This window comes from Astyanax mexicanus, chromosome 11, assembly GCF_023375975.1.
Source record: "Astyanax mexicanus isolate ESR-SI-001 chromosome 11, AstMex3_surface, whole genome shotgun sequence".
NCBI lineage: Eukaryota > Metazoa > Chordata > Actinopteri > Characiformes > Acestrorhamphidae > Astyanax > Astyanax mexicanus.
This window is the reverse complement of record NC_064418.1, coordinates 4566305-4588320: the sequence shown is the minus strand read 5'-3', so window position 1 is coordinate 4588320 and position 22016 is coordinate 4566305. Positions and strand designations below refer to the sequence as shown.

Genomic DNA, 22016 nt, shown 5'->3' with positions numbered 1-22016 from the left:
ATATATATTCTGTTTGGTGTTCAGACACATTGGGTTCAGTCGACTCACTGAGTGAATCAATGATTCAAAACAAGCCCATGCCGGACAAACACTTCAGAAATGAGTAGCGTTTTGGATATGTTGAGATTAAAAAGATAAAAAAATGTCTGTATGTAAAATAGCATTAAAACTGTAATTTAAATTAACCAAATTAATTGTGAAAATCGCCCACTATCTCCTAGACTACTTTTTAGACACTATGATAATTCTATAACTCTATTTAACACTGTAATGTAGTGCTGGGCAATTATGGCCTAAAGAAATCTTTTTTTTTTTTTTCACAAAAAAATAGATTTTGATTTAATTTTGATTTAAATCAATTTTTTCCCTCCTACTAAAAATCAAACTACAGATGACAAAGAAATGGTTTAAAACAAGGTTTACCTGTAAAAAAAACAAACAAACAAAAAAAATGATATTTTGTGAAAAGATCATGTGATCTGTTTGGTGTTCAGACGCTTTGTGTTGAGTCGGATCAAAATCACTTTTTGAAGGTTTACATCACAAATACAGTTAGAACAAACATAAATCAACATGAAAGTACAAAACAGACAGAGAATACATTTAAGAGTAGCAATTGCATGTTTCCATCACTGAACTCTTCACCAAGGTTTTAAACTCATTAAGGAAACCAACATATGGGAAGCTGCATAACCGGGATTCAGCCAATTCCTTTATTCCTTAGTTTGACCATTTAATTACAATAATTGATCATAATTTAAGTGAAGCACTGAATTTTTATGATGTTTTGTATTATACAATACTTATATGAGATTTCTTCCTGTCATAAACTTCTCAGTTTTTATTAATGATCAAAAATTACATTTTGCTCAGGCAATTGAGTGCAATATATATATTGAGTCCTATATATATATATATATTAATTTCTATTCTTATTCTTATTTTATTTTTTTTTACTTACCATCAAATATTAAAACAAGCAAATAAATAAAAGTATATTTTGACCATTTAGGTGTGACATATATCAAACTCCCTCGTGAGGAATCTCACCCTGACCCACAGGCGATGCTAATTTCGTAATTAGAACAGATGATGCAATGGTCAACCTCAACCTCAGCCGCGCGGCGTATCTCAGAGCTGCGTGATTGATAACACCGCTCAATATATCTCATCTCAGAGTCCGAGTCAAATGACAACTGCCTGCCATTGACTGAAAGCAATCTGTTTAAAAGGGACCCTTTGCTAAGTATCAGATGGAGATGATTCTCCGCGCTGCTTGGGTGTCACAGTCTCTGGTGAGGGGGGATATTGATTGTTCTTGAATATATTGTGCTTTCAGTGGAAACAGCTGCTGGTAATGCCGCCCCTCCTCCTGCTCTACAGCCTGCGGTTTATTGAGAATGATATGGGACAAATTTAAACTGAAGCCAATTCAAGGCCAAATTGGGTGTGTTTGCAGTGATGTGTCCTGAAGGCCCTGAAGTCCTGTGTCTGAGTATCTTTGACAATGTGTATAATTATGCTGACCAGATCACGCTGCAGCACTGTAGCCCTGCAGTCTGTAGCAGGGAGACAGATTTGACTTTTTTATATATTCATCTAATTTATTCTTAATTTTTTCAGAGCATACAAATCTGTGTGGTTTTGTTGTTGAGCTTATAGATTAATTGTGATTAATCAAATCTGTGCAAAGAAATCAATTTAATTTGCATAGATTTAAGTGTGCAGTTGCTTCCTTTACATATGCTGTAGTTCAGCTCGGCCTGTTCTTAAAGGGAATGACAACTGGCACACTGATTGGTTTATTTTAACGTTTATTTATGAAAATTAACGTAAAACACACCCATTATTAATTAAGAGAATTAGTACATGCCCTGTGAACGTTTCGAACCAAAGACACACAGACACGCCCTAAATCCAGCTCCATGATCCACAGTTGACCTGTCCTTTATGTCAGGCTGAATTAAAAAAAATATCAAAAACTTGATGATGAAATTATAATGAAAACTTTTGAATAGACTGAGTTTTGCACTGAACCCTATTTTTTTTTACAGAGGAAACAGTTTTGAAATATTAGTCATAAAATGCAGGAGTCAAATTTAATTTCCCCCTTTACCTGCAGAACCTGACAAGCTGTGAGAGAAAAGCTGTAAAAATATAGTTACTTTTTTTTTCACAGTGAATATATAGTTAATAAATGAATAATGACAAGGTTAATACATAAATAGCTATTGTCAGTATAATACAAATATTTTTAATTTATATTTTTAAAATACATTACGGTAATTACCGTAGGCACAGTTCCTTTACTGCTGTTTATTAAAAGATTTTTGTAGAGTTAAAAAGGACGAGAAAATACAATCTGTTTGGTTATAAACACTCCGCGAGTTAAAATAGTTCCATTGCTGCTCTGTTTGTAGCTGCACTGTTTGGCTTGTAAGCGCTGCAGTGCGTTGCTAGGTTACCTGGTAGCCTGTACATATGCGGTGGAGTAATACATGGAGAGCTTCGGTTACAGTGCATTACCGGCTGATAATGGCACTCACAGAACACCTCTCAGCCATTTATATTGCAGGGTCGGGACTAACTGTGGTATGATGTCTTAATATAAAATGTGTGTAGAAATAATAATAATGAATATTAAACTACAGAGCTTTATAAAGTAACAAATCTTTATTGAAGATTATTTATAAAGTAACAAATCTTTATTGTTATATATTTTTTCAGCCTTGTTTCACAGCATATATCCACTAAATGCTGAGCGCAGTGAGGAGAGTGTTTTTTATTAATGGCCAGGCTGTGTAACAGGTAGTGTTATTGGAGTAAACCCACTCCACCATATGCCAAGGACTGCTGCTGGGCCTTTATCCTACTAGAGGAAAAAAATAATAATAAAACAATGCTGTCTGTCTCCTCCGTAATCCCTACCACATGTTTGCTTTGATGGTTCTGGGGGTGGCGGTGTAATTATGCTACCTCATCAAGCTGGAGATGTTTTGTTGCCATTATTTTTTACACTCTCTATCCTCACAAGAGTGTAATAGACGTGTTTTTCTCCTTTACCTTCTATTTCTTATTAAAGCCGAGCCTCTTGCTTCGGATCAACAGCAGTTAATTCCACACGGCAAAGTTGTTTCTCTGCTGTCGTCTGGAGTGTCATGTGGGTTTAGAAAGTATGGTAATTATATGGCATTTGCTGGCGTCCCTGGTAAAAAAGATAAGTGCATTAATATATATTACTTATACTTAACATGGAAAAGTACATACAAACTTTTAACATTAAAATTAATCCGTACTAAAATACATACTAAATGTACTATTTTGGAACAACTTATGGCAACTCAAGTATATTTAAATTGTAATAAAGCTATATTTAAATACAGCATGAAAGCATTAGATGTAAGTAAGTAAGATCTAAATATGTGTTTGTTTTTTAAACATCATTTTCAATACACTTGACGTACAGTATGTTTTAAATGTACTACTTTGCATATTGATGCAAATATTGACATATATTTTACAGCTCTGGGGGGGGGGAATGAAACCACTTAAAATTATGATTTTTCTGATTTTACCAAATTGAAAACCTCTGGAATATAATCAAAATGAAAGATGGATGATCACAAGCCGTCAAACCAAGCTGAACTGCTTGAATTTTTGCACCAGGAGTAAAGGCATAAAGTTATCCAAAAGCAGTGTGTAAGACTGGTGGAGGAGAACATGATGCCAAGATGCATAAAAAAAATATGTGATTGAAGCTGATAAGGGTTAAAAGTACATTTTATTGAAATATAGAGAAAATGTATTTAATGTGTATTTTCATTAAGTTTATTAAAATATATGAAAAAATTACTTTTACTACTTTGTACCTAATTTGACAGATTTTAATGCTCTTAAGTAAACTTCCTTCCTACAAGGTGTGTATAAATAGGTGTGCAACCAATTTTTTTTTTTTTTTTTTTTTTTGGAAATACAGAAGAAAGTGTTTCAGTCTGTGACACCAGGAGACTACATGTGGGTGGCTACATCAAAGTGAAGCATGGTCTACTCCACAGCCCCTAATGAGTTACAGGGTTTAGCAGCCTTGACTGGCTGTGCCATCTGTGAATAAGAAAACAATCTATTGCCCTGCCAGCGTGCCAGACTCCTCTGGGTCTGCGGAGGGCCCTTTGCTTTTATTTCCAATAGCACCTCTTGTACATGTTTGCTCTGTTCGTTTAATAGCAGCGAGTCCTTTGTAGTATCACGGTCAGAATTTATTTACATTGGAAATATACTTTTGATTACCACGCCTGTTTTTTTTTTTTTTCTATAAAACAACCACTTCATTTTTGCAGCACCCAAATCCCTAAATTAGCCACAACAAAGTGTACAAAGTGTGCTTCCTAAGCCACGTACGGACTCACCTTTTGAGCACGAGGCCTAATCAAGATTGCGCATTGTTTTATAGAGGCTATTAATGCAGATCGCTGTAACGGAGGGTCATGCTCAAATACTGCAGGGCACATTAGAACAAAGAAAATAATAAAAAAACGAGACTAGTTTAGAACGAGGACAAAAAATAACAAACGCAATTCTTGCATCTTTTTTTTTTTGTCTTTCACGCTCTCACTTCAAACGACAACCGAAGGTTTTGTTCATTCAAATCCAGGGACTGACCGTAAGCGTGTTTGTTTAGACACAGGCATTTACGACGTATCGTTCCGTCGCAGTGCACTCGCAAACAAAGACAGATAGGCTGGAAACAAGTCATTTAATTAGTGCTGCAAGCCCCATCCCTGACTGCAGCAACCAATTATACATTCCACAGGCATCCACAGGTCCTATTTCACGGGAGGAAAGCAAATCTTTTCTGGCCCAGGCTCATACAGTACATCTTTCCCCTTCCATTTAAGCGAAGGTAAATAGCAGAGACAGACAGCTTCATTAGACGGCTTCTGAGGAGCAGGCAGGGGCGGATTGTCGCTTAAATAGTGGGCTTTTACTGGAGGGCTAACTGGCGACCTCAGATCAATTACAGCTGACATTATTGTTTGTCGTGAGCTCTTACAGGACAGAGCAGGAGAGGCAGGAAGGGCCCGAGCGCCGCCGAAAATGTAATTTTCCCCCTCTTTTGCCTTCGTTCCACAAACAATAAATCACTCAGTTGAAGAGATAATAAAGTGCCAAGTAGGAACTGGTTTAATTTTTGTCAAGGGAAATCTCCCATCCTCACCAGGATAATGCAGCGGGAGAAGATGGCTACAGGCTAGCTGTTAACGTTGTAAGGACTGGATTTTCCCTCGTACTCCCGACGCTTTATTGTGCTGTTAGTCATCATGTTACCTATCATTGACTGTCGTGTTATCTATCACTGGGATGAGTGTCAGGGTGATAGAGTGATTCAGATAAATGCGTAGAAGCTTCATATTGTATAAGGATGTGATGTAAAATGTGAAAGTGGTGAACTCTTTCACAACAGCTTTCACAAACATACTGTATCCAGAATTAACAAGACGTTTGTGGAGAAATGAGGCCGGTCAATACAACCAATTGTTTCAAACGTGTTTGATGTGCATGCCATGCACTGATTTACTTACCTGTATCTTAATACCATGGATTTTTTTTTTTTTTTTTTGCTAATTGTATCAGACAGGATTTTCAAAAGAACTTTCAATAGCACTTTATGGCACTTTTTTGCAGCAAACTTAACAATTAACATGAAATTTAGCAATTTATCTATAGTGCACCAGTCAATTGCGGATTGCACAGATGGATTTAGGGTGTGTCGGTGTGTTATTTGTATCATTAGGGCACAAAAAATACACCTTGCATGGCTCGAAACGCACAAAAGGCTTGTAATAATTCTATTTATCAATGTGTGTGTTTAATTTTGGGCGTAGGGTGAAATAAACCAATCAGTGTGGCACTTCTCATTCCCTTTAAGAGTCGGGTGAGCTCTGACTTTGGCGCATTCGTTCGTATCTTAACAGCGCGGCGCTTTTGTGCGTCTCAGCAGAGACAGATACTGACCTGCACGCTCACGCTGTGAAGATACACCAGCAGCTCATTTAAGGGAACAGTAATGTTATTTTATTCTTTTTTCTGTTTATTGTTGAGGTAAAAGTTTAAAAGGGTTTGTGCTCTGCAGAGCATCCGTGTGTGTGTGTGTGTGTATAGGAATGGACTCTGATGATTAACTGTTGTCAGGGTTTTAATCAGTCAGTGGAGCACCTGTGTTTTCCACCGTCAAAATAGGTTATAATACAGTTTATCATGTCCCTGTAGAGAAAAATAAGTAAAATAAGAGTTTTCCAGATAAATGTATATGAACCAATTCAAACAGTGTCTAATGCCAGGCATGAGCTAGAGGAGTGTAATCCAGTACTTTTGAGTATTTTTATGTGTTTAGAAGATCAGACCTTCCCTGTACATTACAGACAGTTACTCCAAAAAAAAAAAATCAAGATAATCTCTTTTTCTTTTTTCACTGTGCTTAATTCCAAAAGAAACAATAAATGAGAAGGTGTCCCAATACTTTTGCACAAAAAGTCCACATCTAAACATCTAAACTTCTAAACGCCCTTTGTCCACTTCTCAGGGAAAAAACAGAATACCAGACTGACAGTATTGCAGCTCTCTACTGTACTCTTCAATGTGAATTTGCCATTTAATGCTTCATGCTTGATTTAACTGAGATATATTGATTTCTGTGGCCTGCCACGAATACAGAAGAAATGATGATTAAGTTTGAGTGCCATAGCCACTTCATACGGCGTGGAAATTACGCAGGGGTTTCTGCGTTTTGAGTTCTGCTGGAAGTCCTTGGTGAAAGCCCTTTTTTTTTGCTTGTCAGGTTTTTTTTTTTTTTTTTCGTGCTGTGCTTTGAATAGGCCATTATGGCTGGAACATCACTTAAGGATGGCAAAACATGAAAGGAGGTAGAAGAGGCAGAAAAGAGAGAGAGAGAAAGCGCGCGAGAGAGAGAGACACAGAGAGAGAGAGAGAGAGATTAGGCCCTGGAGAACAGGCTTCTACTGTATGCCCATGGTGCAGCACCAGTAGCAGCAGCAGCAGCTTCTCAGATGCTACACACACACACACACATACACACAGACACACACATAAACACACACACACACTCTGAGAGTGGAAGTCGACGAGCTCAACAGTCTTCATCATTCATTGCGGGGGGAAATGATAAAGAAGAGGCATTTAAATGACAAAAGCAAAGTCATATCATCCTTTAATACACTCCTCCCCTCCCTCTCGGCTTCTGTGTGTGTGTGTGTGTGTGTGTGTGTGTTGATTTGCTGAAATCCAGTCAGATCTTGTGCTGGGAATCACAAAAGGCATGGCACCACTCAATCGGGCTCTCGAGGAGCTCTGAAAGGTGGATGTGTGCATGAATGCCTCACTCAATTTGTTTGGATGTAGCGCCGTAAGTATCCCGCAATCACGCTGCACTGCTTTGGTGCGTTTTAATTGAGTCCGGTCCTGGGAGCCGTAATTGATTCAGACTCTCGAGGAGAGGCGCCTTTACAAGGTGCTGCTTGGCTTCTCCCTCTTTAATCCCCTCTGTCTTTCCAATGTTTGGGAATGTGTTTTCCCAGTGAATCCGCTGGCCATCTTTCTTATGGAAATCAACTGTGCTTTCCAAGGAAAGCAATGACACAGAAGGGGAGGGTTGTGTTTCTTTCTTTCTTTTCTTTTCTTTCTTTTCCTTTCTTTTCTTTTTTTTTTCGTCCCTCAGTCGTCGTGTCTGAAGCCTTCCTGATGTTGATCCGCGCTCTCACCCCATAGCCACTGATATTTGGTACAAAAGCAAAGCGGACTTGTTTGGTGTATTATCCCTCTGTGTTTCTGTCCCCTTTACCTTGAGAGCCAAATGATATAGTGTGTATGTGTGTGTGTATATGTGTGTGTGTGTGTATGTGTGTTAGGGAGTACAGAAAGAAAGGCAGGGTGCACCAGCTCAATCAATTCCACAGGAGACGCTGAAGTTTTCTTTCAAGCACTTGAGTGGAAGCCTTTGAATGCCGGAGACCAAAAAATTTCCCCGTTACTTTTGATCCCCCAGTTCAAAGTGAGGAGAGGCAGCGAGTGGGTCCGCGGTTCAGGGACACACACCAGGCTGTGACCTTATTTGTGTGCACATGTCCTTTGAAAAAGGGGGACAGTTTTCGCTTCCACCTATTTAATCACTGTCTCAGGATGTGGAGCACAGTGGCTCCCAGTTATATTGTTTATGAACTGAACTTTTGAAGATCTAGAAATGTCGCGAAGACGCAAGTTAGCATCCCCTACAGAGTGTCTAATTAAACGCCATGGGCCGAAAACAATAGAACCCAAATTATTTATGTTTTATTTCTCTCTAAAAACAAACATTTTACAAAAGACTGTATATTAGGACCTTATGATATTGACGAAAAATAACTGTAATATACATCTTAGGAAAAAAAAAATAGAGCACTTAAAAATGATGAGTGTCTTGGATTTTACCAAATTGAAAATGATCAAACCAAGCCATCAAACCAAGCTGAACTGCTTGAATTTCTGCACCAGGAGTAAAGCAGCATAAAGTTATCCAAAAGCAGTGTGTAAGACTTGTGGAGGAGAACATGATGCCAAGATGCACTGTGAAAACTGAAAACTGTGATGAAAAACCAGGGTTATTCCACCAAATATTGATTTCTGATCTTTTAAATCTTTAGATGCACGCTGTGTCGACGTTCCCATTCATTCAATGAAAATGAAGCCAAAATCGTCCGCCATGTTGGCGATCCTGAAACCCTGTAGAGAGTCTGTAGAGCGCAGTAGAGACCAGAGGAGGGAGAAAGACTGTGGAGAGACAGCCTACACATTTAAATAACCCCGCCCCTGAGGGCTGCCTCCACAGAGCTTATATACACCTGTGATCATGGATCTGATTGGCTCAAATTGGTTCAAACTTCAATGATTTGGATGGGCGAGCGAATACTTTTGAGTAATATATCATCATATAATCTGATATATCGTGACAGGTCTACTTCTGTTTAACGTTGATACATTTTCATTTTCAAAACCTTCATGTAGAAAACTTTTTAAAAATATAACTTTATCAATGCCTGCTACATCCCCTATAAAAAATAATCCCTAAACTTATCTCAACTGGAATTTATAATCAATTAAAAATCCCAGACACTCAAGCATTGGGTGTGTGCATATAACATTAGCTCCTCCCACTTTCTGCCTTCTATTTTATCATGGACAATAATTCTTTAAAGATGATAAAGTCGAAGGGACGTATAGATAACACGATATGCTTTGGAATCGCTACAATAGGAATCACGGAATCACTATACACGCAACAGTCTCAGTCTCTGGCCCAAATACCCAAATACTGCTAATTAGCTTGTAGCCATCTCTGGATGCATACTTATTTTTAATTAGCACTGTTTTTAGGTAGTTATCTCAGTAATGGCTTTCATGTCTCATGCCTCGTTTTTTTTTTTTTTTTTTTTTTTCTTTGCGGAGATGCAGCACTCTGAATGCATTTACTATTAATAGTGAAGCATTTCCATAATTCCACATATTTTTTTTTTGTGTTCGGCGAGTTTTAATGGAGATCTATTTAAGATCTCTGTTATCGTGATCATGACTATAATTATAGTCTAATCGATGCAAGCGTATGTATTATTAACATGAACCGTAAAATATTTATGCTCGCTGCTAATGAAGATAATGGTTTGAAAACACACTACGGGGAAAAAATTACAGTATTGAATTTTGCAAATTGCTTATTTTTTCCGCGCACCACATTTGTTAGGCTGTGTCAGCAGCGTCACATGATCGATGAGAGCGGAGAATTGCGCGCGGGCGTTCGGCGTACTCTCGCTGTTTAACTCTCTCCCATGCTGAGCGCTCTCGTTCCGTCTTCATTTAGCCGCAGTTAACGCTTTGGTTTCTCGACCAAAATCAACCACTTTTTGAATTCTAAATTTGTCTCTCGTCTCTGCTCCCGTTTCAGGTCTGGAACTGCCATTCATGATGATGCCCCACCCCCTGATCCCTGTCAGCCTGCCTCCTGCATCAGTCACCATGGCAATGAGTCAGATGAACCACCTCAGCACCATCGCCAATATGGCCGCCGCAGCACAGGGACAGAGTGCCCCATGCAGAATGGTGACATCAGTGATTAAGGTAACCCACGGTGCCGCTCGCTCATTGTGTTGTGCACATTCTCTCTTTCTCTTACTCTCTCTCTCTCTCGCGCTCGTCGGCCGTGGAGGGGGGGAGGGGGCTCGGCTGCATGATCGGTGCTTTCGCGCGCCGTCGCCGGGGCACGGCGTCCCACAATAGCCTCGGCCAGAGGAGAAAAGGAGGGGAGCGGCTGAGGGAAGGGAGGGGAGAAGGAGGGGAAAAATGGAGGGATGCAGCGTTTAAAAGGCTGAAAGGCAGAAATGCTGAAGGAAGAGTGCTGTGAGGAAAGAGCTAGCCGTGCTGTAGGAGGGATTGCGCTGCTCTGACGTTCACCAGTGTGAACAGACTGGTGTGTCGTGTAATGTCTGTGAATGTGTGTGTACGTGTGTACGTGTATATATGTGTATATGTTTATGTGGTTATGCACACATGCTACATGATTATTTAATTATTTTTCTATTTTTTAAGGGTTATGATTTGGCTTAGATATATATTTAGGTGTTATTGCATGTAGTTAGATGCATATAATACACATTATTGAAGATTTTAGCTATTTTTTATATTATATGCAGTATAATCAATATATGTGTGTTTGTGTTTCTGTATGTATGGCAGGAACGGGTGCCCGACAGTCCGTCTCCCGTCCCCTCTCTGGAGGACGGCAGGAGGCCGGGGAGCCGTCCCTCGTCTCAGCGCAGCAGCAGCGTCTCCAGCTCCCCAGCACATACCGAAAGCTCCTCGGACAGAATCCGTACGTCTCTCTCCACCTCCCTCCCTCTCTTTCTCTGTTCCTCTCCTTCTGGAACTCTCTTCACCTCTTTTCTCCTGTCCTCTCTCTCTCTCTCTCTCTCTCTCTAAGCACACAAGCACAAAAGAGCCCTGGCATCCACTTGTGCTAAAAATGCCCACTACCATGAGAGAATGCGTGTCCCTCTTCTCATTCCATTGTTTTTCATCAACTGAGAGAGACCTATATATTCCACCCATCGTTTTTTTGTTTTTTTTTAGTACACTTCAAGTGAATTATTACAGTATCTATCCGCTCCTGAGCATTGTATATATAAATATCTATACAAACAGATTCTTTGTTCTTTGTTCCAGTTAGCCCCACAGTCTTGTGTACAGAACCATTGCACACTGCAGTGAATGTGCATCAATCATATTATATATATATATATATATATATATATATATATATATATATATATATATATATATGCTTAAGAACATAAGTGCAAGCATTTTCCATATTAAAATATCTTGTTGTAGTTTCAGTCCGATGGCACTCATCTCTCACCTATTAGGGATTTTAGAAATAATGAAACTAAAAATTAGTACTACTAGAATTGTGTCCCATGACTTTTGTCATCGCATATGGAAGCCTCCTGCACTAAATGTGGATCTTATCTCTAAGTTCAGAGCTGCGGACAGTTCTAACCAGATCTAGTTCTAACTCCTTAATAAGTCGTGACCACAACTTTATTATCTCATTCACACGTCTTAATAATCTCCTTTCCACACATAAAGATCTCGTTCCCCCACCTTAATAAGTCGTGGCCACGTATAAGGATCTTGTTCCCATGCCATAATAAGTCTTGGCCACGCATTAAGATCTTGTTTCCACGCCTTAATAAGTCATGGCCACATATTAGGATTACTTTCCCATGCAATAATACATTGTGTCCATGCATTAGAATCTCGTTCACATGCCTAAATAAGTCATGGCCACAACTTTATTATCTCATTCACACACCCTAATAATCTCCGTCCACGCATTAAGATCTCATTTTCATTACGTTTAATAAGTCGTGGCTACGTATTAGGATCTTGTTCCCATGCCATAATAAGCCATGGCCACAACTTAATGATTTTATTATTACACGTCTTAATAATCTCCTTCCACACTTAAGTGTCTCGTTCCAACACCTTAATAAGTCATGGCCACATATTAGGATTACTTTCCCATGCAATAATACATTGTGGCCATGCATTAGAATCTTGTTACCATGCATTAATAAGTCGTGGCCACACTTTATTTATTTATATTTTCTTTTCTTACATGATGTAACCTTAGGGGTTCTGTAGCATCTGAATAAATTTGATTGATACAGCATTATTAGGTCTGGATATTAAATTAAAGAGGATTTATGTGGACGTTGTTTCCATTGCATTGGAATAAATGCTGAACTCGACTGCATTCGACCACAGGAGCGTCAGTAAGGTCAGGTACTGATGCTGGATGATTAGTTTTGAATCACAAGCACCACTCCAGCACATCCCTGAGGTACTCAGTAGTTCTGTAGCACTACAGAGAACACAGTTCCACTGCTCACCAGCCCAGTGCTGAGGACTTCATTCCCCTCCAGCTGACACTCACCACTGAGCAAAGTGACCTTAGACTTATACACACTTATACACGGTCACTACAGAGCACCTCATATCACTGTCAGAGCTTTTACAAATACATTATATAAACTGTGTGAAACATTAGATATAATAGAACATCCAATAGAGTTATTTTTGGGCCTGTATCCAGGGTTGTTACAATTTTAGCAGACGATTAATTGGCATACAATAAAGTTAACAAACTTCACACATCAAATGTATATTACGTTAATTAGATTAAATACATTTAGATTAGGGCAGTTTCTACCTAGTATTGGCTCATCTTCTTTGTTGCAATGAAATGCATTTAAATGTGTTTTACATTTGTAATAATAATAAATGGGTCTATCTATCTATCTATCTTTTGGAGTGGGACAATATATCAATATAGCAATATATCGATTCACTTGTCAAATATCTATATCTTTATTTTATTGAAACAAAAGCCCTCTAAACTTCCTAAAACTGGCCCCAAATTTGACTTAAAGTTAATAAAAAGGTTCCTGCTTTATTTCTTCAGATGGTGGCGCTAATAAAAAATGAATAGGGTAAACCTGTGGTGAAGAATAATGGTTGTGAAATTCTGTGAAACTGACACCAATAAATCCATAATTCTTGGTATTTGATTATTTAGGAGTATTTTTTCCTCTTCAGTAACGCAAAGCTGCGAAGTATCGTAGAGAATTTTCTTATAATATATTATTATTAGTATCACAGAATCCCAGAATTGTGGTATCATTTTTATATTATATTATATTATATTATTGTGACTTCCACCCCTGCTATCTATCTAATGATCTGTCTCCTATCCTATCTGTTTACCTGTCTATCTATCTTACTATATGGCCAGCTTACTATATTGTAAATAATTGTGATCAGGTGATAATGTAATAATAGTTTTAGACCTATCACTATTTTCCATTCCATCCAAAGCAAAATAGGAGCTTATTGTTCATTCCACCTTTTTCCATTCAAGAAGATCTTGAGTATGAAAAGTGGCTCACGGTCATGCTTTCTCCTCTCTGAATTCAGAACCCCTATCACATCCACACTCGAAAATTGTACTGATGGTGCTACGTGCAAGACAGGGCATTGGCAAATAGGATTTTGATTGACTGGCCCATTGATTTGGAGATGAGGTTTACCACAAATCACAAACAGATGAAAGCCAAGGACATATTCACCTCCTCCAGCATCAGGCGTTTTCACAGGCGCAAATCATTATTCATCACTAGATGTGCCTTTTTATTGCACTTACCATTGATTGAGAAGATGTGACTGTAAGCAGACTTTATCTGTTCTTTTAAAGCTATTCACCAGAATGGGCTCTCCATGAACCATGCTCTGTTGGGCCTCTCGCCCAGCATCCTGCCCGGACCCAAGGAGGGGGACTTGGCCACTCACGACATCGGCCACGAGGCCAAGAGAATGCACTCAGAGAAAGGTCAGCGGTCTTTCCTAACAGTTCCCTATACGCATCAGTTCACTGGGAAGATCTTCAGCTTAAAAAAATATATATATATCAATACTCAGCAAATTAACACTGCAGGTGTTAAAATATATCACTCGTGTTAACCTAGCACTGGCAAAGTGAGACAAAAATGCTGTGTACCCATATACATCTCTGGAAAACAATAAGAGACCAAAAAATCTGAGTTTCTTGCACCAGAAGCAAAGACTTAAAGTTATCCAAAAGCAGTGTGTAAGACTGGTGGAGGAGAACAGAATGCCAAGATGCATGAAAACTGTGATTAAAAAACAGGGTTATTCCACCAAATAATGATTTCTGAACTCTTAAAACTTTATGAACTTATTTCCATTGCATTATTTGAGATCTGAAAGCTCTGCATGTTTTTTTAGCCATTTCAAATAATATTTTTCAAAGATGTTTAAAGAATAAAACAACAATGTTCATTTTATGTAAACATATACCTATAAATAGCAAAATCAGAGAAACTGATTCAGAAACTTTTCAGAGCTGTATAGATTAAGCAAAGTGCTTGTATTAGATTAATGTTACACATCTACACTCTTCTCTCTATCTAGAGAATCAAAGCTAAATTATGTGTATTTTACTAAATAAAGTTGGCACCAAACACAAAACAACAGTTTTTTTTTCTTTAGATTAAAAAGGGCATCAACAGTCACATCATTTTTTTTTTGCTGTTTGCTAGCATACCATATGTAGATGCATATATAAAAAATAATTGTTCACCTCTAGAAATGTAGCACAAATTCATTTTTCCAAATTAAATAAAAATTAGAATAGATGGATGGTCAACTCTGGTTAACTTTTGTAGGTAGTTTTCCTTTTCACACATGTTCACATTCAGAAAAAAAATTACCTGAAGAAAACTGTTTTCATACAGGTAAGTTTTGTCTCTCAGTGTAAATATTTAAGGAACCATTAAAATAATGTATGTGCACATAAAATAACTACATTTCTGCGACAGAATATGGTAAAAACAGTAAAAAAGATTTTATTTTAACTACATAAAAAAGTGAGCCAGCTTGAGAAAAGATGGTCTTCCTTCGATGTGGAGATGTGTGCAAGTGCTGCAGAAAGTACAAGACAAAAAAATCATGTTATTTGTTGATTTTTGACCCAAATGCTATGTAAATTTTCATTTTGTTTTCATCAGATTTGATCAGTTTATTAAAACAGAAATGTGACTTTCAGTTTTTAGTATTTCGGTCTCTTTCCGTACACAGACACATACATAGGGTAGATAGGGTGCCTGGTCTGTAACTGAAAGTATAAATATGACATGAACAGCTGTCAAATGAACAGATTTTTCTACTCGGATGTACCCTAGAAATACCAATGCTACTAATCTCATTTTATACTCCACAAGACATAGTTTAACATGTTTCTGAGAGACCGCTTTATTTACTGTAGTTGGGTATTGGGCTACTACATAGTGTTTGACAGTAGCAGTAGAATTATGGTTGTAAGCACGGCCTATAGTGGCTTAATTTCTCAAAGTCAGAATTGTAAGTGCATTATTCATAAGGCTTATCAGTATTACACTTATCAGTGTTAGTGTAGCACACGGGCTTCAGTCAAGCTTTAGTCAGGATGAAAAATCACTGAGAGCTGTCTCTCCTATAAATCCTACATGTTGACATATCAGCACAGCAACAAGCAGCGAGCGTTTATGTAGAAAAAAAAAACACATCCCTTCACAAGATGAGCTAAGTTCTCTGCAGTAGAAAACAACAGTAGATATGTGGGGTAATAGCATTTTTGATTTTGTCGTGTTTAGTTTGGATCCTTGACCTCTATAAAGGAACAGCAATATATATATATATATATATATATATATATATATATATATATATATATATATATATATATATATATATATATACATCAGCTTTGCATCAGCATACAGGTGCATCTCAAAAAATGTAAGAATATCATCGGAAAGTTACTTTATTTCAGTAATTCAGTTAAAAATGTGAAACTCATATATTATATAGAGGTATTAAACACACAGAGTGGTCTATTTAAAAAAGGGTTCATTTATTTTATTTTTTTTAAGATTATGGCTTACAGCCAATAAAAAACCCAAGAATTAGTGTCTTCAAAAAATTTGAATATTATATAATAAGACCAATTGGTACTTTTAGCAGTGTGGGCAGTGTGCCAAGTCCTGCAGGAAAATGAAATCCGCATCTACTTAAAAGTTGTCAGCAGAGGGAAGAAGCATGAAGTGCTATAAGATTTGCCGGAAAAACAAAACTGCACTGACTTTAGACTTGATAATAAAACACAGTGGATCAACACCAGCAGATGACATGGCTCTCTAAACCATCACTGATTGGTGGAAACTTCACACTAGACCTCGAGCAGTTTGGACTGTGTGTCTCTCCACTCTTCCTCCAGACTCTGCTCCCTTGATTTACAAATGAAATGTAAAATTTACTGATGATCAGTGATGGTTTGGAGAGTCTGTCATCTGCTGGTGTTGATCCACTGTGTTTTATTATCAAGTCTAAAGTCAGTGCAGTTTTGGTTTTCCCACAAAATCTTACAGCACTTCATATCTTACAGCTTCCCTCTGCTACTGACAACTTTTATGGAGATGCAGATTTCATTTTCCAGCAGGACTTGGCACACTGCCCACACTGCTAAAAGTATAAATTGGTCTTATATGAAATTCGTTTTTTTTTACATGCTTCCCTATGATTTTTGAGATGCACCTGTACATAACAGTATGTACAGTATCTCATATCTCTGGTTTAGCAGCATTTCCCAAGGTTTGAGATAGAAAGGAAAGTAATCCACACACGTTTGGATTAAATATTAAATACAAAATGAAGCAAATAATAGATTTGCGTATTCTCGGTTGGCCGGGGGTCCGGGGTGGGGAATTGTTGGCTGGGGTGATAATGATATTAAAGCCACTGTGGAAATCACTGGGCTGTGGGTTCCCTGCTGGATTGGCCCAGAGAGAAGAGCCTGGGCTGGACCTTCCCATAGATAGTGCAAGCTTGTGAAGCAGAGTAATTAGCATGATTACATGAATTTACAGGTCAGGACTTGGGTGTGATGGGTGGGGAAATGGAAGAGATGTTAATGTGTGTGTGTGTCGGTGTGTATGTATGTGTGTGTGTGTTTAGGGGGGGGTGATTGGTGGTTGTAGATGTGCTTTGTTTGGTCTTGATTTCCATTTTCCGATCTCTCGCACTGCTCTCACTGTAAGCCCGCGTACTCTGCGGATGTTCCCGCTTGTTTATGATAATATTATCATGATACCTGTCATTCCTCGGAATGTATCGCTTGTATTATTCCCCAATAGAGACATATCAGCGTGGCGCAAAGCTTCGCAGCCCCCCTCCGCAGAGCCATTCGCTCAGCCTCTTTAGATAGCAATTGAGCTAGATTGGTCTTGATTCTCTCTGACTGGGGAAAAATCCACATTGTCTATTTGTGTTACCATTGCATTACCATTTAGATGCCCACCGTTCCTAATATGTCACACGGCTTGATTAGAATTCAGAGCTCTCTAACGCGCGCGGCAAAGGTCTCAGGCTGTGGAAAACATTTTTATAAAATAATCCATTAATGCAGAGGAGTGCAACTAAATTAGTTACCAATTTGCTGAGCATGAATTAATGAACAGAGCTTCTCCCGGCTCCCAGAGTTGTAATTTTCATAATAACCTCAGACCTTTATTTGGCAGGTTGTTTAGTTTTTTCGTTTGAAGGTTTTCATTAGTCTAATGAGGACTGTGCAAGGGCGAGCAGTCAGCACAATTTACATGAGGAAGCTATCATAATAAATGAGGCAATTTGAATAACACGCGCAGGTTTATGCCGCGAGATAAGAGAGATTGTGCAGCCAGATCTGGAGGTAACCAATACATTAGACCAACTAATAACCAAAGTAATCCCAATAAAAGCCTTAAGTGAAGGGAATAAAATTAATGATAGATATATTGAACTGTAATGATATGATACATGATGCATTAGATTAATAAAATAAATGCGTCCCGTTGTTAAAGACGGGGGCCTCGGTCCGGCCTGCCTATGTTTATGGCGGGAGCCCCTTTTTTAATTAGAGTTGTTCATCGGATCAGTTTGTTTAGACAAATGAGATTACATTCCAATGGTTTAATGGTATTTCTCCACTTGTTTGATCTTTATGGTCTTGGCAGGGCATTAAATTAATTTCATGCGCCGTACTTCCAGCGCCGGCCCCTCGCCTCGTCATCTGTATCCATGCAAAAGGAAATCTGGACAGATGACACAGAAGCGGCGTATCGCTGGTGTTTAGTGTTTAGAGGCTGTCTGATCTCTCTTTATCTCTCTCTTATGTCTCTTTGTTGATGAAGGGCTAGACGAAACGCTGTCTCTCTAAGTTTAAAAGCTGATTAAGAGCAAAAAATAATAAAAAGAAAGAGAGAGAGAAAGTATAATACAATACAGCGTCACCATATGGCCGCGGCTGCGTCTGTATTTTGCCAGGTTATCTCTGCCAGCAGAAGTATAAACACGTCCGTCGGTGCCGAACACCAAAGTAAAGTAAAAAGCAGACGTCTGCCATTAGAAAGTTGGGCCTAATTGAATTGCTGCACAAAGAGAATCTGTCAGGATTGCTTTTGACAAGCCTCTGTCTCATGAAACTGCAGGTAGTTGACAAACAAGGAAATTTGAAAGGCGCTAAAGCCTTTGGCAGTAAAACTCATTTTGGACATCAAAGATTTAACATGGTTCCACTCCTTGGGGGGAACGCTAGTGAATGCATGCACATATGGGTTTGTGAGGAGGGGGGTGGGGGGTTTGTTGTGGGCTGTACAGTAAGAAAAAAAAAAGAGTATTTTTAATCATAATATCTTAAAATAATGGTATCACGTTAAAATAAGACTACCTTTATAAAGGGGTTATTAATGGCTATTAATTATGTTGCAAATACTTTAAAAACCCATTAATAAGCAGTTTATAAACATTTATAACAACACATCAAAAGCAATGGCAACAGTGAACTGAAAATTGGCTAAACATTGACATTGATTCCACACTCATTTATTCTACTGAACCTCAGATCTTTTTAGATACCGATCTTACTTTGTGTCAGCATTTAACCTGTCATATGAATTTACTATAAATTAAATGACTATGTTGAAATAAATGACTAAGCAAACAACAGATTACTGTTGTCTTTTCAACTGATATGTTGTAACTTCTAATCAATGATTTTTAAAGCATTTACAATCTGATTAATAATAATTAATAATAATCTTTTTTATAAAACATTTATAAAGCCTTTATAAAGGTAGTCTTATTTTATGTAGTTTTTGTAGTTTTTGTGGTTATAACCGACTGATTTCCATTATTTTTCCAATATTGAGAGAATTGAAAAAGAAAGAAAGAAAGAAAGAAAGAAAGAAAGTAGGAAAGAAAGAAAGAAAAAGTAATAATATGTTCAGCAAACCCCCACAGCACAACCCCAGTCCAACTCCCGGCTTTAAAGAGATACAGGTGGGTGTATGTGATTACACTCTACATCACAATCATTGACAATTACATTGTGTGAGCCATGGGAGCCTGACAACGTAATGCAATGAAACCAGCCATTAAGATAATAGACACATCTTGCTGCAGCTTACTTTTGTTTCTCCAGCATGTGCTGCCTATATCTGGTGTGGCTGTGAAAAATATATGGCAACCTGCAGCTTAGGAAAGCCTGTGGGTGTTGATCCCGTGTTTGTGATGATTATCTGTATTTTGATCATTAAATTAACTTTTACTCAGGTACCGGTAATCTGCCAGTTGGTAATGCTGATTTTGGGCCACCAGAAAAAAAGCTGATATGAGGATAGTAGACAGTAGTGTTTAGAAGTTTCTTGTATGCATGGAATCAATTTATAATTATTTATCAAGCCTCAAAGATTATTATTTACATTAATGTGTAAAAAAAGGCAGAGGCCACAATTCATTTGTTTCATTTTTTTTTTAAGTTAAGCATTAAATAAGCTTTAAATAAGCACTAAATAAATCAATGGAATGCTGAAATGTTAGAATATTAGGACTGCAATAATACTGTAATAACATAATAATGTTTTTTATTATTATTTAAAATTATATTAAATCAAACACACCATACATATAAGTACTGACGTTTATTTATGCAAGCAATCAATTTCCGATTATTTATCAAACCTCAAAGTTCATTATTTACATTACTGTGTAAAAAAGAGGCCACAGTTCTTTTTTTTTTTTTGTCAAACTGAGAATCAAATGAGCATTAAATGATTAAATCCAAATTGTGGGTAATTCACCCTAGTAGAACTTTGTCAGATCATATATTTTTAATAAAACACACACACACAAAAAGAAAAAATGCTTCACCTTTGAGAATAAATGCAAAATTAGTTGATAGATTAATCAAAACGAATCGACTGATAAAAAAAATAATAATTGTTGAGTAAGAGTTGAGTTATCTTCACATGGTGAAATGATATAAGGATCTAAAGTGTATTTGGAGGGTAAATGGAGCCTTTTTTTCTGTCTCAAAGATTAAAACTTAAAGAAAGATGTTTAAATGGTCCTTTTGTTGCTGTTAGGCTATCATTTTCTAAACTGATTTGAAAAATCATTGCTCATAATTTCTGAGCTGGTTTGACTGGAAATGAATATATATCTTTCAGCGTTTTCATGCTGCTATATTAAGCTGTAAAGCTGCTCTGCCTGTACCAAAATATTGTTAGTAACAGAGATAAGGCAGTAGGTCACTGACATTAATGGGGCATATTAACAGTGTTGCTGCTGGATCAGTCTCAACAGTTGCAGCATGAAAGAAGGCCCTGTAGCGCCGCCCAACTGTCCGACTGTCCTCCGGGACCTCCGGTGGCTGTGTCAGCACGCAGCAGTGTGGAGGATAAAAGCGCTAACCCGTATTTACTGCCCAATGCGGTGGTGTTTTTCCACCAACTGACAGCCATTATATTGTCAATTATTGACCATTACAGCCTTCAAGTTTATAAGTAAGGTTTAGATGGCATTGATTAGTGGCGAGGAGCGGCAGTGTGAGCTTTTATTTGGTTAAATAAAAAGTTTATATGTTAAAAAATTGCACATTGCTGCAGAACCAGTTTGAACTGCACTATCAGAAGGGAATAAGAACAGCAGTCATTCTGTCCTGTGAAGAGAAATCACATGGTAGTGCTTTATTGATTAATCAGTACATTTTTAGTTGAAGATGAGTGTGATGATTTTGTAATAATAATGATCTCAGTGTGTAGTCTTGCAGTCAAGATCACTAGAGCCGAGTCCAAATCAAGATCAAGACTATACGTTTTTTTAGTTAAAACCAAGAGTTTTTATTAGTCGAGTCCAAGATGAGACTGACACCAGATTGAGACAAGACTGAATATGCTCATTTATTGTCTTAAGATCATAAATGTTACTTCAGACAAAAGTTTGGACTTACTAATCCAACTCATCCCAAAATTCAGACGAGTTTGAGACCAAGATGCTCATTTGTGGTCTTGAGAACACCAACGTTTCCTCAGACAAAAGCACTAGACATGGCTGACTTCTACAACATCTGTTCAATTATTCACCTCAAAACCAACCCAAGATTTAGTCCAAATCAGGTTGGGACCAAGACAAGATTGAGATCATTTATTAATGGTCCTGAGACTGTAAATCTTACTTCATGCAACAATTTACAACAAAGTCAGAAAAGTCCCCAAAAACCAAGACAAGGTAGAGTCAAAAATGTTGAGATCAAGACACACAAAGACAAGGCTAAATGTTACTTCAGGCAATAATGTATAAGTCCCAAAAATCCCCAAATCCCCCAAAACCAAGACAAGGTAGAGTCCAAATAACGTTGAGATTGAGACAAGACCAAGATCGCTTGTTTGTGGCTTGAGGCCATAAACATTACTTCAGACAAAAGCACTGGACTTGTCTATCCTCACCACCAATTTAGGAGTCAACTTGACCCTAAAAAAGAG

At 37.8% G+C, this 22016-nt stretch overlaps 1 protein-coding gene across 4 annotated transcripts in view; it reads left to right on the top strand.

Annotated features, from left to right (window-relative positions):
- The window catches only part of dachd (dachshund d), a 173097-nt gene that overhangs the window by 106361 nt on the left and 44720 nt on the right, over positions 1-22016 (top strand). For 2 of the 4 annotated variants that reach the window (XM_022680623.2, XM_022680622.2), the window contains exons 4-6: positions 9989-10161; positions 10777-10912; positions 13856-13990. In XM_022680623.2, the coding sequence (XP_022536344.1) occupies positions 9989-10161; positions 10777-10912; positions 13856-13990 (444 nt within the window). The remainder of the gene's footprint in view (positions 1-9988; positions 10162-10776; positions 10913-13855; positions 13991-22016) is intronic. The other 2 variants (XM_049484720.1, XM_049484719.1) reach the window with 1 other exon arrangement.